The sequence below is a fragment of the Anastrepha ludens genome, chromosome 3 (genome assembly GCF_028408465.1).
Source record: "Anastrepha ludens isolate Willacy chromosome 3, idAnaLude1.1, whole genome shotgun sequence".
Lineage (NCBI taxonomy): Eukaryota > Metazoa > Arthropoda > Insecta > Diptera > Tephritidae > Anastrepha > Anastrepha ludens.
Window position 1 is genome coordinate 88,540,673 of NC_071499.1, and position 16,281 is coordinate 88,556,953.

The 16,281-nt window shown below is 35.0% G+C and overlaps 1 protein-coding gene across 1 annotated transcript in view; it reads right to left on the reverse strand.

Annotated features, from left to right (window-relative positions):
• The window catches only part of LOC128857595 (disintegrin and metalloproteinase domain-containing protein unc-71), a 287,365-nt gene that overhangs the window by 130,888 nt on the left and 140,196 nt on the right, over positions 1-16,281 (reverse strand). Inside the window, exon 6 of the mRNA XM_054093346.1 lies at positions 8,948-9,117. Coding sequence (XP_053949321.1) covers positions 8,948-9,117 — 170 coding nt within the window. The remainder of the gene's footprint in view (positions 1-8,947; positions 9,118-16,281) is intronic.

Below are 16,281 nucleotides of genomic sequence, written 5' to 3' on the forward strand. Positions count from 1 at the left end.
TTTCTTCAAATTCACGTTCTGTCACACATCAAATTTAAAAAGCACTTCGCCCACACTACGTTGCTCATGGTTGTATGTGTAAGCAAATGAGCTGTGACAGGATGTTAATTCCAATAAGAGGTGTTATTTTGATATTCAAAGAAAAATGCTATTTTTAAATGTAAATTAACGGGTGTTTATTTCATTATAAAGAAATAGTGGAAAATAACATCAGGCAAATGACCACCACGACCACGCATGCAGGACAATATCCCTTTCATGAAATTTTCCATAACCGAATTGCAAAGTGGCTGCCCTATGTCTTCGATAGACTCACGAATTCCATCTCTGAGGTCTTGAATCGACCCTGGGCTGTTGGCATATACCTTCTCTTTCACGTGGCCCTTCATAGTGTTGACACCTAGTTTTTATTGCAAAAATATTATATAAACTTATGACACAGTTGATTGAACAGTGAGTTTAAAAATATGTGAGGAGATGTACTAAAGGAACCTAAATAGTAACAAATTTTAGTATGATTAGTATGGTTTTTTATTAGTTACCACTTGACTTTTAAGATGAAGATGACAACAACTTTATAATTGAATTAGGTATAAGGATATGAGAATCTCACAAAATACAAGTGGTTTAGAGTTTTAATTAACAAAAAAAAGTGTTTTCGAATAATGTTGCCACTTAATTTGTATAGATAAAATAGAAACTTATGAAACGTGTTCGTCCAATGTGAGATCATACTGGTTGCACAGAAAAGGCTATGCCTGCTATTAAAATGAGTAGAATCCTTATTAATAACTCAGTCCAATTACTACTTGGAGGTATTGCGAAAGAAGCTTGGACTACGTTGGTGATGGTATATCAGTTACATTGATGACTGGGAATAGTTGAATTTAATTTTCACCGTGAAATTACCTTTAGCGATGAGCGCGGTGCAGACTTAACCAATATACGCACAACCAAAATCGCAACATTAACTAAGAATAAGCCAGTCGAGACCCCCTAGACTATATTACTTCTTAAAAACGGCACTGTTAGGCGTCGTTTGTATGCTGGTGGTAGAGTAGATTGATACTTTTCCAAAACAGAAGATGGAGCAAAGTTGTTATTAATGACTGGACTCACCATGCAAATGCCAATAGTTGAACTGTTAAAAGGATCTAGCAAGACTGCTGCACCAGCATGCCTTGGGATGAACTTGTAACTACCGACTAATCTAAAAATACGCGAATGTTAAGTGACTGCATGAGTAATGTGGTTTGATTGCTTTCGAGTACTTTTTGTGATGATAAATTAAGCACCTGGTTTAAGGGGGCAGCTCCTTTAGCATTTTAAAATTTTCTTTTTGTTTTGCTCCAAAAATTAATTTACAATCTACTGAATATCTTTTCAATATTTTAAGCTTAATAGAAAGTATTAAAAGTCCCTGTAAAGTCAGTGCAGTGCTGAACGTCGAACGAAAGATGAGTAAGAAACTTTAATCGCGTTTTTCTCGAAATATGTTTTTTCTGCGCTGTCGAAGATAACTCAAAAATCAATCACGGTATCTAATTCATAATTGACGGGGATATTCCTTGACAAATTGGCCTTTGAACACCCTTCAAATTTACTATTTGTTAGCACTAAAAATATTATTTTGATCAATTTGGTTATAAAAAAAGTGTCACTGTTTTTTTCATTTCAAATTTGCATTTTTTAATTTTTTTTTGTTTTTTGTTCGGCTGCCGTCTAACTTATTTTAAAAATAATATCATATAATCTAAAAGCTAATAATAGTGCCTCACATCATTTTTGGCAAATGTTGCTGAAACTTAGATTGCGGTGACTATTTTTGCTGAACAAAGAAAGAGGTTAAGGGGTAATTTTGGGTATTTTTAAGGCAAGTATAAAATCTTGAGGAGGTGAGCAGGAGAAATTGTTTCTACCAGTTACCAACTCTCATTTTTCCATGCCTTTTACAATTTTCGTGACAGTCTTCTAAAAAGAATCGATAATTAGGAATATTATAATTATTATAAAATTATGATAATCTTTCATACTATCTACAGACACAGAGAGACAGAAAGATGCTAGATGTAACCATCTCGAACCTGCGGCTACAGCTACATTTTTTCAGCCTTTAGTACCCACAATTCCTTTTTATTTTTTAATCCTTCTAGATCAATGCACATTTTTATCTACAGCATGAAGGGGACGACTCAGCACCAGCAAATTGCATGAGAGCAGTATTCGTGAGAACTGCAGATAAACTTCCAATATGGCGTGAGATAGCACTGGTTGTGCTAGCGGGAGTGGGACGAGAGGATTTCATCATGCACGCAGGCGGGAAAGCAATAGAAGAGACGACAGCAGGCGTCAGTAACTCAGTAACAGAATGAGAAGCATTCGTAGTGGTAACAGTTACTGCAAGCAAACCTATTGTATATTAGCAAAGATTTAAATACGCAGCATTGAGTTAACAGCACCGTACTCATTGCGATCGGCAATAACATTATTAATAGAGCTAGTTTGAATTTGAGCACTGCTATGAACAGCAGCGTGAGAGGGGTTTCCCTTCGCTCTGACTTTCGAACGCAACATAATGGGACTACTGGTGTAGTTGTAAGCAGAAGTCAACGCAGCTGTCATAATAGAAATAGATAATTTTTATTTATATCTGGATTAATAACAGAATTGAGAAAAGATTTAATCCTACTGAGATTTGCCATGGGTTCCTCAATTTCCGGAATATTCGATACAAATATCAAAAGGGTTATTTTGATTAGAAATTTGAGAAATTCAAAAGAGCAAAGAGGAGAAAAATGGACATTTTGTTGACTTTATTTGTTCCAATATATGTGGAAATGCATAAGCACAAATGTTAAATCATTTATATATCTACTTCTGTACAAAATATCAAATAATCAAACAACAAAAAGCCAGCTGCCTCTATGAAAAACAAAAAATAACAACGAACTCGAATCGGCTCTACGGATGTTACCTGTAACGAAGAGCAAAGTACTGGAGGTCAACGGTCTACTGAAGGCATTTCTGTGAACAATTTACAAACATCCTTTACCTTCATATTCCTTACACTTCCTATGCAAGCGTTGTATTTACCTTTAAAGGTCATGAGCTAATGACAAAAGAAATAACAAAAAATTGCTGGTTTGACAGATTTCATCAACATCCACCAATAGATTAATTCAAAACCGCCGGAGACACTTCCTACTCACGGTCGAAAGCTGTCACTTTAGCTAAGCGCGTGAGACGATTACAAAGCGCAAACAAAAGCGAAAAAGTGCGTGTGTCACCCATGATGTGGAAGTGGTGGGAATAAAAAATGTGAACAAGCATGGTCTGCATTCATTCGTGTTGCCACTTGTCAACCGCGAACATCAATTTCCGTGGTATTACATCTACGTGTGACCATTGCGTAAGCGCAAGTAGTGCAGGAGGTTGGACAGGCATACAGGAAGCCAATGTGGGAAGCACGAAACGAAATGAAACGCGTGCACATTGACAAATAGAGAGGAGAAGACTGAAATGTGTCACCTTGTGGTGTCGACAGGTGGGAACATATTTGTTTGGTTTAGCCCAAACACGCGTGCTAATACTGCCAAAGCAGAGGATTTTGAACGCATTTAGTGGATTTCGGTATAAGTTTGGCGCATTAAGTACTTGTTTACAAATTTACGGTAAGATTCTGAAAAGAGAAATTACAGGTACGTTTAAGTAGAATATGGATATTTGGTAGGTAAAACTTGAGTTGAGAATAACCTACCTCAAATAATCTCAATTGACACTGAATAGATTCATTGCGGTTGAGAAACCATACTTTTTTCTATGATATTTACTCTCGATGACCCTATTCACATGTACACATGAAACAAGTTTTCGGCCAATTGGTAAAGCAGCAAGTTATTAAGAAGATCGAGCTATTAAATATAAATGAAACAATATTATTATGATCCACGTTTCCTTCACTTTATTGGGGCAATAATTATCTGAGATCACGTGTTACGAAATATCATAAAACGGAATTTTTGCTTATTGGCTTAGTTTGAATTATGACGACAAAGAATACTCATTTTGCATATCATTTACTACAACGTTTGAGTAACGTAGGTCAGTTATTCTTTAAATCATTAATAGAAGTAAGTTTTATTAGTTGATCTTACTTAATTATGGGCTGCTAAATTTAGTGGCATCCCTTGTATTGTCAGATTGGCTTCAGTTTTTGAGATAACAGTATTTGAAATATTTCTTCGGCGAGACTGAGAGCTCATTTGGAAACATATATGCATATATCGCACCCTAAATACAAAAGGGTCACAACTCAAAATTTTCCAAAACTGAGTTTTTTGCATAAATTAATTCAGAGTACACATTTTTAGCTGCTGCAAATATTTCGTTCACATAACTATCTTCTTTAACTGGAAAAATACAGTTATGTCTATTTTTATGTCAAGTGTATTGCTTTTGCACGATCAACTAAAGAGAATTATTTTTAGTTGCGTTAATGGGCTCAAGAACAGCTGATTACTTTTAATACACATAAAGAGTTTTATTTTGAGTTCTGCCTCTATAACTGTAAAAAGTGATACATTTCGTGGTATATTATTTTGCATTGTGCCTCTTTAGTTGTGAAAAGTGAGTTCAATTAGGTTAGGAAACTTATAAAATTAAAACATTTTATCAGTTAAAAGAAAAGACTTAAGATAATATCACTAGTTAATCGAAAAAATTTCAGTTAAAGAGTCATAAATCAAAATGTTGTTTTATTTTCGCAAACATAATATAAAATTAAAAAAAAATATAGTAGAACCTTCTTCAATGTTGTATATTTTCATGATGGAACAATATTTTCTTTAAATATTACAATAATTTTTACATAAAACGTTTTTCGTCTCGCCTGAAAATCTTAGTATTTTGAGTTGTGACCCTTTTGTATTTAGGGTGCGATATGTATACAATATACGATTCAGAAAACAATTTTCCATACATTTTATTTTGTTTAATTTTTTTCTTTTGTAAGTTTTAACTATTTTTAGTAGTTCGTGTAATGCGAGCGAAAACAATTACTTGAAGATGGTATGATCGGTATGTTGTTCTAAACTATAAATCTTCCCTAATTTGGCTTGCTGCGGGTATGCAGTCCTTGGTCGCGTATAAATTCAGAGGATTTCGATTAACGTTTAAACGACAGATGGCAACGTATCACCTAGCTTTAGATTAGAACTATGCAAAACAATAGCAACGCAGCGCCAACAATGCTGTTTTGGCTTTATATTTCTTACGCTGGTCATTTCTCTGAATAACGTTTATGCTTATTTTGTTACCACTTTACTTCTATATTATTTTAATACTTTTTTCTTAGCTTTTTTAAAGTTTGTGTATCTAAAATAGTTATTAAATTATTAAATAGTTATTTCAAATATATATCCCAGGAAATAAAAGTGCGCGACAGTAACAGCCCGTTTTAGAAATTGTAATTGAGAAGTTTGAAATTCTGATATAACGTATTGAATTTTTGAAAATTTTGTAAAAAGCGAGAAACTTTGGGCTATATAGTTTTTCTTCTTCTAGATTTGAACGATAACGAGAGAACAAGTGAAGCCAGATCCTTCTCAACTTGATCTTTCCAACACAAAGGAGGCCTTCATCTGCAGCTGGTATCACATCGAATACTTTCAGAGGCGGAGCGTTTGGTTCCATTTGGACGACATGATCCAGCCAACGTATCCTCTGGATCTTTATTCGCTGCACTATGTCTATGTCGTTATACAGCTCATACAGCTCATCGTTCTACCGCCTGCGACACTCGCCGTCACCAACGCGCACAGGTTCAAAAATCTTTGTCTATAAAGTTGTGGCCGTAGCCGAATGGTTTGGTGCGTGAGTAGCATTCGGAATTTGAAGTACGTTGATTCGAATCTCCGTTAAACAACAAAATAAAGAAAACGTTTTTTCTAACAGCGGTCGCCCCTCGGCAGGGAATGCAAACCTCCGAGTGTATTTCTGCCATACAAAAGATCCTCATACAATAAAAATATATCTGCCGTTCAGAGTCGGCTTAAAACTGTTGTGAAACAAAATCAAGTCGCACGCTCAAAGAGAAGGAGGAGCTCGGCAAAACACCTATATATATGTATGTTCATATGTATATGTATACATATATATAGTTTTTACTCGAATAATATTAAAATAAATAAATTAATAAACAGTCAAGTTGTTGTGCTATTATTGTGACCACATTTGTATGTAAATTTAAATTCTTCGGAGAAAAAGTATTTCAAGTAAAAAGTAAAATTAGCAAATACTTTATATTTTTATAAATTTTTTTTGTAGATAACGCGAATTACCTAATATACTTGACGTATGAGAATTCTGAACAATTTTGCATATAAATCAAAATTTTTTGAAAAAACAAATAATTAGATCCGAATGACAATAGTACAAATAAAAACATTAAGTTTGAGGCAAATAAAAAAATTCTATACCTTGATTGCGTCACTCGTTGCTAGTTTTCATCAAATTTTTGAAGAAAATTCTTTCCCCCGGAATTTGAGTCGCTATAGATATAACTTCTCTTATGAGATCATACTCAAACGCTACCTCTCACTTGGAAAAAAATTTTTTTTTTGTTTTTATGTGAAATTTCTTTTGAAGGACGTCTAAACAAACAAAAAAAATGTTCTAATAATTTAACAATGGTCTAGGAAAAGTAATTGCTAAAAAATCTTGATGGCAGTTAAAAATTGAATTCTACTTTGCCGGACAAGTGATAGTTTTTGATTCATTTGATTAAGACCATCGGTGAAAATGTTAGGATAAAAATACGTTTGCAAATTGTTATTTGTTTTATTTAACAAAGTGTATGACCACCATTTTTAATTACTTCAAAAATTCGATTTGGAATAGAACCATTAGGTGGTTCAAGTTAGTTTAAAGAAATCGTTGGCTAATCTGCTTTATTTGCACGATATAATGAAATTTTCTTTTCAATTTTTTTCATTTCCTTATACTTTCTCTTTCGTTCTCGCAAGTACTTATGGGAAGAGTTGCTGGAATAGTCAGTAAATTAACAGTATCTTTTTGGCACAGTTCAATGGCTTTGGATACAGTTTTTGCTCTTATCTCGGTCTTCATATTGCAAACTATTTTATACCAATGATTTAATTCCATCTGCACTTTCTTAAAATCTGTCTCTAAGAAATCACTATAAGGAGCATGAAGTTTTTAAACACCAAATTAGTAGCTCTTCTGGGGCCATATCACTCTGCACTTATTTTAAATATCCATACATTCTCTTTATTAATTCTTGAAAAATAAAATCCCATCATAATTTGCGTATTGAAACATTTGGCATCTCTGATTGCTCGCTAAAAACATAGAGGCGATTATTTAGCTGTGACACATTTTCTACCACAACTATTTGCCACCTAATCATCAATCACTGGGCGGGCTAGGCAATGCTTCATACTTCAGACGCACGTGCAACAAGCATACACGCAGGTAGCAACACGTACCAAATGAGGCAAATGAATGTACGTAGTGAACTATTTTAAAATACGTGATGAGTTTTCACGTTACCTCCGCCATCCATTCACTAGTCTTCCCAAATATCAATCAACCTAACAAAAAACCTGCGCATTTTGTACTTACGCAAACCAACGACATAATCAAATGGTAATTTAATCAATTTACCAACAATCCGAAAGTCATTAATTAAAGACTCCCACAGTAGTTGAAAAATGTGAGGCAGAAAAGTGTTGGTGGAAATATTCACGAATTCTGGCTTTTAGTGGAAGAGTCAGTAAGCGAATTGCCACCATAAAATGAGCTTACAATTTATATCATTGTTTGCATGTATTCTGTAGTGTACCTACTCATTTATATGCATAGCTTTGTTTTGGGTAATGGTTGTTAAATATTAAAATTTATTATCCTTTCAAAATATGCCACGCAAATAAAATCAGAAATTCGCATTAAAACTTTATAACCACCAGACTGTGAGCGAATGAACTAAATCAGTTTGTAACAAACAAACCAAATGGCCACCTCAAACCACTCTCCTCCATTCGCACTCCGTCAACTAAGTTTACACTTAGGTATAACTGCCATTAAATATGAGGCTTTATAGGGCGAAAGGGCTCATGCAACTGAGCTTGCTAAAGCCGCACTTTACTCATTATAATCCGCAGCTGTGAGTGTGTTGAAGACGATCTATTAAGGGCTTAGTGATGGCAGTGCAAAGTGAGATTGCGCCTATCCTGCCTATGAGCGAATGAATCGTTATTGTTAAGTCGGCTAAACACCCCCGTCCATTAAGCTGCAGTGGTCATAATAAAGAATACCCGCGAATAGGACGAGAACGTTACTCACGGCTCACGGCTCACAGCGCACAGCACATGGCTGTGTGGCATTTGGCGCTGATTTGCACTCTACCACTGAGACCACTAAATATTTATTTACGCCACTCTGTCTGCGAACAATATCCCTGTGCTGCTGCCGGTGCTGCTGTTTTTGTGCGTTAATTATGCATTTGTATATTTAATTGTCATTTCTCTGTACATTAATGGCAACTGTTACCCACCAGCAGCATAGTGGCAATAGAGTGATAAAGCACCTCACATTCACTTCACGCATACACACATACTATACACAGGCATGCATATAGCCGTATAATCAATTCGCTGCGTAACACTTGCACACTCAATTCAATTCAATTCAATTCAATTCAATTCAACTCAATTCAACTCAATTCGATTCAATTCTATTCAGTCCAGCTCTGCTAAGCCCACTTCAATTAGTTTTATTTGTTTAGATATATTTGCGCACTTGCTAAATGCGTTGTGGACTAGTATTGGTGGAATTCACTTTTCTATTCGTTCGTACTTCATTTAGTACATTTTAGGTTTTTCATTTTGTGTTTTTTGTTTTAGGTTGGCTATAGTTTTCGTCTACTTACGTTAGCAACTGCGTTGTGTCGCGTTCGATCTGGAAGAGATTCCGCGATGTGTAATCGTTGAAATTCGATATGGCTTTGCTGATGTCTTTGCTGCCATCGATGACGGCCTGATTCTTGCCCCACGTTTCAATGTACACCACCGACACGCGGGTATTCAGCGTGCGAAAGTACTATAGGAAAATATAAAGAAAACATTTTTCTCGTTAATTGCTCTATAAAATGAGTATCTTTTTAAATTTAATTATATACGAAAATATTTATACAGGAAAATATGTAAGCTTAATATGAATTACACTGTACTGCAGCTTTCAACATTTTTTGAGCAAAAGTTTTGGTAGTTTAATGTACTTAACTCGAGCCCTTTTTGTCAGAATTACTTCAGTTTGTGCGATAACGGGTTTTTGAAAATGGGATATAGATTACTGAGAACTAACTTTAAGGTACATTGCAGTTATTATCCAAATAACAAAAATGTTGAGAAAACAGCTTCAAAGTTTCTTATTTACCATACATATTTTGAGCTAATGAGATACATACTATGTAATGGGTTTTTCAATTGGCGCCGGTCGATTTTGGCGCCCTCAGGCAGCCATTTTGTTTTGGTGACATCTGTCAAATCTCTTGTTTATTATTCAGTTGTTTATGCCAAATCATCATGGCAAGTTACACTATTGAACAGCACGTTCAAATGATAAAACTTTATTATCAAAATGAGTGTTCATTAACGCAAACGTTGCGTGCATTGCGCCCATTTTTCGGTAGACGTGGTGGCCCTTCCAATTTCTTATGGCCCATATTGAACCATGTGGACCTAGACGACATGTGGTTCCAGCAGGACGGCGCTACGTGCCACACAGCAAACGCCATTTTATTCCATTTCAACATCTACCCGCCGTTATTGAAACCCCTTCATTAATATATATCGTTTAATTTAGTTGTTCTGCATAAAATAAGAGCTGTTGTTACTTTTTGTATACTTATCTCGAAAAAATTTTGTTTGAGGAATGGCACTATTGAGGTAAATGCGCGATATGCTAAAGTGATTAGATTTTGATGATTCTCAGATATGAATAAGTGCATATTAAAAACAGTTCTGTGCAAAATTTGAGCACAATAAAGTTTGAGTATAAAAACTGAAGTGATTTTTTTTCAAAAATTTAAAATTTAAGGAAATTTGTTAAAAAAAAAAATTAGTAAATAAATAAAAAAAAAATTTTAACTAAATAAAATAATATTAGAAAAAACCTATTAAAATGTATTGCATTAAAAATTCGTTTCTCCATCGTATATTATATTCTCATTAAGACTTAAATGGTCTTAAGGTTGCTTATAAATTAGAGAAAATTTTAAATATAGTTATCTCGGAAACTCGATCCAATTTCACCAAACGGAGGCCGGCTTTAAATTAAGAAAGTCTCAATTAAGTAAGGCAACCTATCAAAATTTTTACCCAAAGTGCTATCGATCAAAAAAAAAAAAAACATTTTTGGGGTACACCCATATTTATTAATTGATGATATTTGTACATAAAGGTTAGGTTAGGTTAGCCTGGTTGACAATAAGCCACGCATAGACCTTTTGGTCCCTAGCGATACTAGATGGAGACCGACCTCTATGAATACCTAAAGTAGACATCATGTAGGATGTCAGCGCTTTTGGCGAATCTAAGTAGGGCTGGGAGCTCCACTTTTGAGACGTCTTTCAGACCCTCAAACAGTGGGGCTCCCAGGCATCTTAGTCGCGTTTTTAATAATGCCGGGCAAACGCACAGAAGGTGTTCTAAAGTTTCCTCAACGTCCTCTCTGCATTTCCTGCATTCGCAATCCCTATCTTGTACGCATGTGCAGCCAATAGATTATGACCTGTTAGCATACCTATGCTAGTTCTGCAGTCCTTTCGCGAGAGCGTAAGCACGGATTGAGTCAGCTTTTTGTAGTTAGTTCTACACATGACTTTTGCTGTTTTGCATGTGCTCAGATTAGTCCACCTTGCTTCCACTCGCCTTTTCGTGTAGTCGTGCATTTCATTGTATATTGTATTTACAAAAGGTAGTCTAACACCACTTTTTGCTATCTCATCTACTATTTCGTTCCCCATAATGCCTTTGTGAACAGGTATCCAGTAGATATGCAGCCTACTGTTTGCGGCTAGCCTTTCTATGGCCTCCCTGCTCCGTCGAACATTTTTGGACTTAATACAATATGAGCTTATTGCTCTTATTGCTGCTTGACTATCCACGTATATATTAATTGTTGAGTTCTTTCTTGTTCTAGTGTAGGCTAGCTCCGCGGCTTTCCCCACATCAAAAACTTCCGCTTGGAAAATACTGCTGTGGTCTGGCAGCTTGATAGGCTGCCTTATTCCTAGTTTTGAGCAGTAAATACCCGCTCCCACTCCGTCTGGAGTTTTAGAGCCACCCGTATAGATGTGAAAAGTTCTATGTCCAGGCTTCATGCCTTTGTGCCATCCCTCCTCTTCAATTGTAGTGCAAAACCTTCTCTCCCAAGTAAAGTACGGGGTCATGTAGTCCGTGCTACCTGATCTCCATTTCCCATTGAGTTGTGACCGAAGGTTCTGCAGGTGAATACCCCCTTGTACATACAAGTAAATATAAATCTCAAACATTCATAGAGAACTTCGAATGTCAAGGTCTTCAAATAAGAACATATTTAAAGATCATAGATCTAAGTATTTATTCATACTATGTATTCCACTTTGAAGGTGGAATAAGTGACACAGAAGATTTTGTTTTCATTGTTTTGAAGAACAGAGAGAAAGCTAAGTCGGCCCAACTTATTAATTAAGAAAGGCAGAGAGATATTTCATAAGATTTTATTAAAAAGTGAAGGAACACTTTAAAACTGTTGGCTTAGTTATCACAGTAGACCTATTTCCCCTAGAAACGATGAGTGATAGCAACGTATGACCAAAATCAGCTATTTTTTTTATACAGAAAAATGTTTATTTGGGCGTAAAACTACATACAGCCATGGACAGAGAAATAGCACACTTCTAATTTTAAAATGTTTATTACTGTAATGTTTTGATACACAGACGTAGATCAATTATTTGGTCATGTGTTATTAGTCATATCAATACTCTCTTGATCCCGTTCGAAATTTACCGTTATCAATTCGTCTCTTTTTTTTAATCACGTTTTTGTTGGTATATTGCACATTCACCCTGGACAAAGAAATAGCACATTTTCAGTTTTGTTTCTGCATTCGTTCTTAAATCAAATATTAATCAGTCAATTTGTAGAAGTATTTTGTGTATTTTGTGCAAGTGATAAAATAAAACAATTTTTTTTAAATATGGGACGAGGAAGAAAACTTATTTGGAATCTTTTTGAAAAAGGCACCAACAAATCGAAAATTGCCGAATTACTAGATTGTTCTAGAAAAATGGTGCATAGTGCTATTAAATTGATCCAAGCCGACAAAAGTTTTTTGCAAAACAAAGAAATAAGAAAGCCTCCACCACGTAAAACCACGCCAAGCCTAGATAAAATTATTGTACAGAACTAGCAGGAAGAAACCACTTCTTACAAAAAAAAAAAATATCAAAGCGCGGTTGACATTTGCAAAGCTGCATCAAAGTAAGGATATAAATTTGTGGAAAAGTGTACTATGGAGCGATGAAACTAAGATTAATAGGATCGGACCTGATGGAAAATCTTTCGTTCATTGCCCAAAAAACTAAGCGCACAACTCAAGGTATACTAAGACAACAGTTAAGCATGGTGGAGGAAGTGTTATAACTTCGGGTGCGTTTTCGTGATATGGCGTTGGTGCATTGGAGCGAATTAATGCAAAATGTACAAACATATTTATTTGGATATACTTAAAAGTACAATGGACCCATTTCCTTTTGAAAATATGCCTGTAAATGGGATATTCATGCAGGATAATGATCCTAAACATTCATCAAAGGTGGTGAAAGAGTGGTTCAATAAAGAACGTGTAGAAGTTTTTAATTGGCCGGCTCAAAGCCCCAATCTTAATCCTATAGAAAAGCTTTGGAATGATGTAAAGGTTAAAATAGGGGGAACAAATTTCAAAAATGCCCATGAATTATGGGAAGGAATCAAAAAAGAGTGGAATTCGTTACCGGTGAGCAGATGCTGGACATTAGTGGAGAGTATTTCCCGAAGATGTGATGCAACTATAAAAAGATGTGGCCGATCAACTAAATATTGAGGTAACTTATGAATCTGATGCGATTCTATAAATTTTTTAATTAAAACTTCAATATAATTACAGCGTGTGCTATTTCGGTGTCCAGCTGATATAGTGGCATTGCAACAATAATGATTAGAAAGGAAATAGCGGACGGACAAACATTTGTTTTTATGTTATAAATAAATTGATTGTTTTTGCAAAGAATAAAATGTTATTTATATGTTCTATAATGAAGAAAATGAAGTTAAAAGTGAAGTTAGTCTAGTGGGCTATTTCTTTGTCCATGGCTGTAAGTATATATTTTATACATACACTCATACGTGCATAATCAGTGTTTCGTTTTGTCATCAATTAAATTTTTGGAGGAATTTAAAATTTCAAAGAACTAAATTTTCGATAAATGTTTTAAATACTGATGCTTTCTTTATGAGAATATATTTATACCCAGCTATTGGGTTTTTTTTTTGTAATTTTCAACTTCATTTTTCTTGCGAAAAAATAACTTTACTCCACTGAAAGAAAGTATACGCAGTGGATCTATACAAATTCTAAATTTGTTCTGGTCAAAGGCAAATATATTTTCTTCAACTGTTGAATATATCCTCTTCCGTTTTATATTCATATAAATATCACATAATATTGCATTATTTACAATTTTTTTTTGAAAATTTAGTTTTTGAAACTGTAAAGTCCATTAAAAATTAAGCTGATGAGAAATGAAAAACTGAGTATGCAGAATTAGTACAATATATGCATAAAATCTATAGTTTCACGTTGCTGTGAAATTTTCGCTGGATAACTCTTATTGTTGCAAAATGTAGATTTGTTTTAATTTTTTTTTTTAAGTTTGTCATAAATTTAAATTTTGACTAAAATTTGAAAAAGAGAGGGAATTGAGTCTTAGGCTACCTTATCAAGTAGTTGTAGTCTAGTCTTCAAGCTTTTTATAGCATAAATTGAAATTAGTTGAAATGAAATAGAATTAAATTCCTTACTTTGTTGAAAAACTTTCAATTCATTCAAAAATTTGTATTTAAACTTTTTGATAAAGGTTACGCTTTAGTTTCCGCACGTAGTTTTGCTCCGTTGCTCTGCTTACGCGTGGCACTCCGTCCCCGTTGCCAAAACCTACTTCTCTTCTTCTTAATTGGTGCTATAACCGCTTACGCGATTTTGGCCGAGTTTGGCAAAGCGCGCCAGTCGTTGCTTCTCGTGATAACCGGCGGCAATTGGGTACCCCAAGTGAAGCCAAGTCCTCCTCCACCTCATCTTTCCAACGCAGAGGAGGCCTTCCTCTTCCTCTACTACCACCAGCTGGTACCGCATCGAAACTTTCAGAGCCGGAGCGTTTGTATCCATTCGGACGACATGACCCAGCCAATGTAGCCGCTGGATCTTTATTCGCTGCGCTATGTATATGTCGTCGTAAAGCTCATACAACTCATCGTTCCATCGCCTGCGATATACGCCGCTGCCAACGAGGAAAATATAGTTTTTACTATAAAAAAATACTGCAAAACAAAAGTCCAAACTTCGTTCAGAATATTTTATTTAGAAATTAAAAACACGGAACTTTAAAACGGATAAGTCGCATTACCAAAGAAATAAGAAGGACATTATTGAATATAAAGAGCCATTGCTCGGCAACCTTTCTCGACGTTGCTAAAGTAATTACCATAGTTTGGCTTGAAGATCAAATTAGCAAAATCAGTAAATTACTACCTTCAAACTTTCATAGCAACTTCAATTCGTACCACTCTGATATGGGCTGATGTGCCTCAGTGAAGTGTTTGTGGTCCAATGATGCTCACATCTGATACTCCCATAAGTAGAAATATGTTAACTTCAACATTCGTAGATGATACTGCAGTTAAGTATCGATATAAATGTCCAGCAGAGATATCAAAAGCTTCACAATACCACTCAAGGCTTGCGAGTGCATGGGGGTCTAGGAATTGAAATTGAATGAGCAAAAATGTAATGTAACATTAAAGTTAAAGCCAAGTCGATACTTTGCTTCGAATAAGGCAGCCATTCTTCAAACAAACAAGCCTGAGTACAAAGGTACAAATAAACTTGAAAATCAAAAATCAGAAATCTAAAATTATATCGCGTAGTGCTATGTAGCAATTCTATTAAAAAACCAATATGAATATATGCTTTATAGCTTCGTTGCACCACCTCCTCCACAAACATCGATATTAAGTACCTATACAAAGGGTGCAATACAGGGTACAAGATACAACGTTATGCAATGATACGTCGGAAACTCGAACATACATAGGGGTCGATGACGAAATGAAAATTATCAGAGAAAGATATTTTCAAAAATTACAAACCATCGAACCCCCTACTACTCCCCCACACAAAATCCCACACGTGATATCTATAACGAAAAGAACACTCCGCGTTAGTTCGAGATAAGACAAAAATGAGCCCACCTGACAGGCTAGCAAGCAATGATATCAAATTAAGGTTCAAGCACTTACTCTAAGGCTGAACTTTAGTTTTAAGCGCTCTGGTAAATAAAATGATTTATTAAAAAAAAGTGTGTAAGTATAAATGTAATAAAATACAAGGGTGAAACCGCTCAAATCTCGTCTTTATTATTGATATGGTTTTTTTTTTTGCTAACGACTCTTCCCAACTGCTTTCATATAACATAAATGGTTTTTGTATGAAAGAAAATATGAGATACTCTCAGCGGATAAAATTGTAAAAAATCAATGCGAGTTTTAAGCTGCTTCACACTTTAATTTTAATGTATCGAAATAAAATGAGCTACAAACTTTTCTGCCTAGTGTATACTTGCATTATTTTTACTTTTTATATGCATCTAATAATTTCTCACATATAGGGTAGGCCACGTAAAATTTGATTTTTGAATTGGCTATAAAAAAAAACTAGTCAATCTTTATTCAAACTTTTTTCTTCATTTTGAAGATTGGACATTGTGATTTATGAATGAAAAATAATATCGTTCAAATGACTGCCACGACTGGCTTTACAGTAAGCCATTCGATCAACCCAATTTTTAAGCACATTTTCGATTGTTTGGGCTCTAATTTCATGAATGGCAACTTCGATTTCGTGTTTTAAAGCATCAACCGCGTCTGGATGGTTCACATAGCATCTGTCCTTAACGGCTGCCCA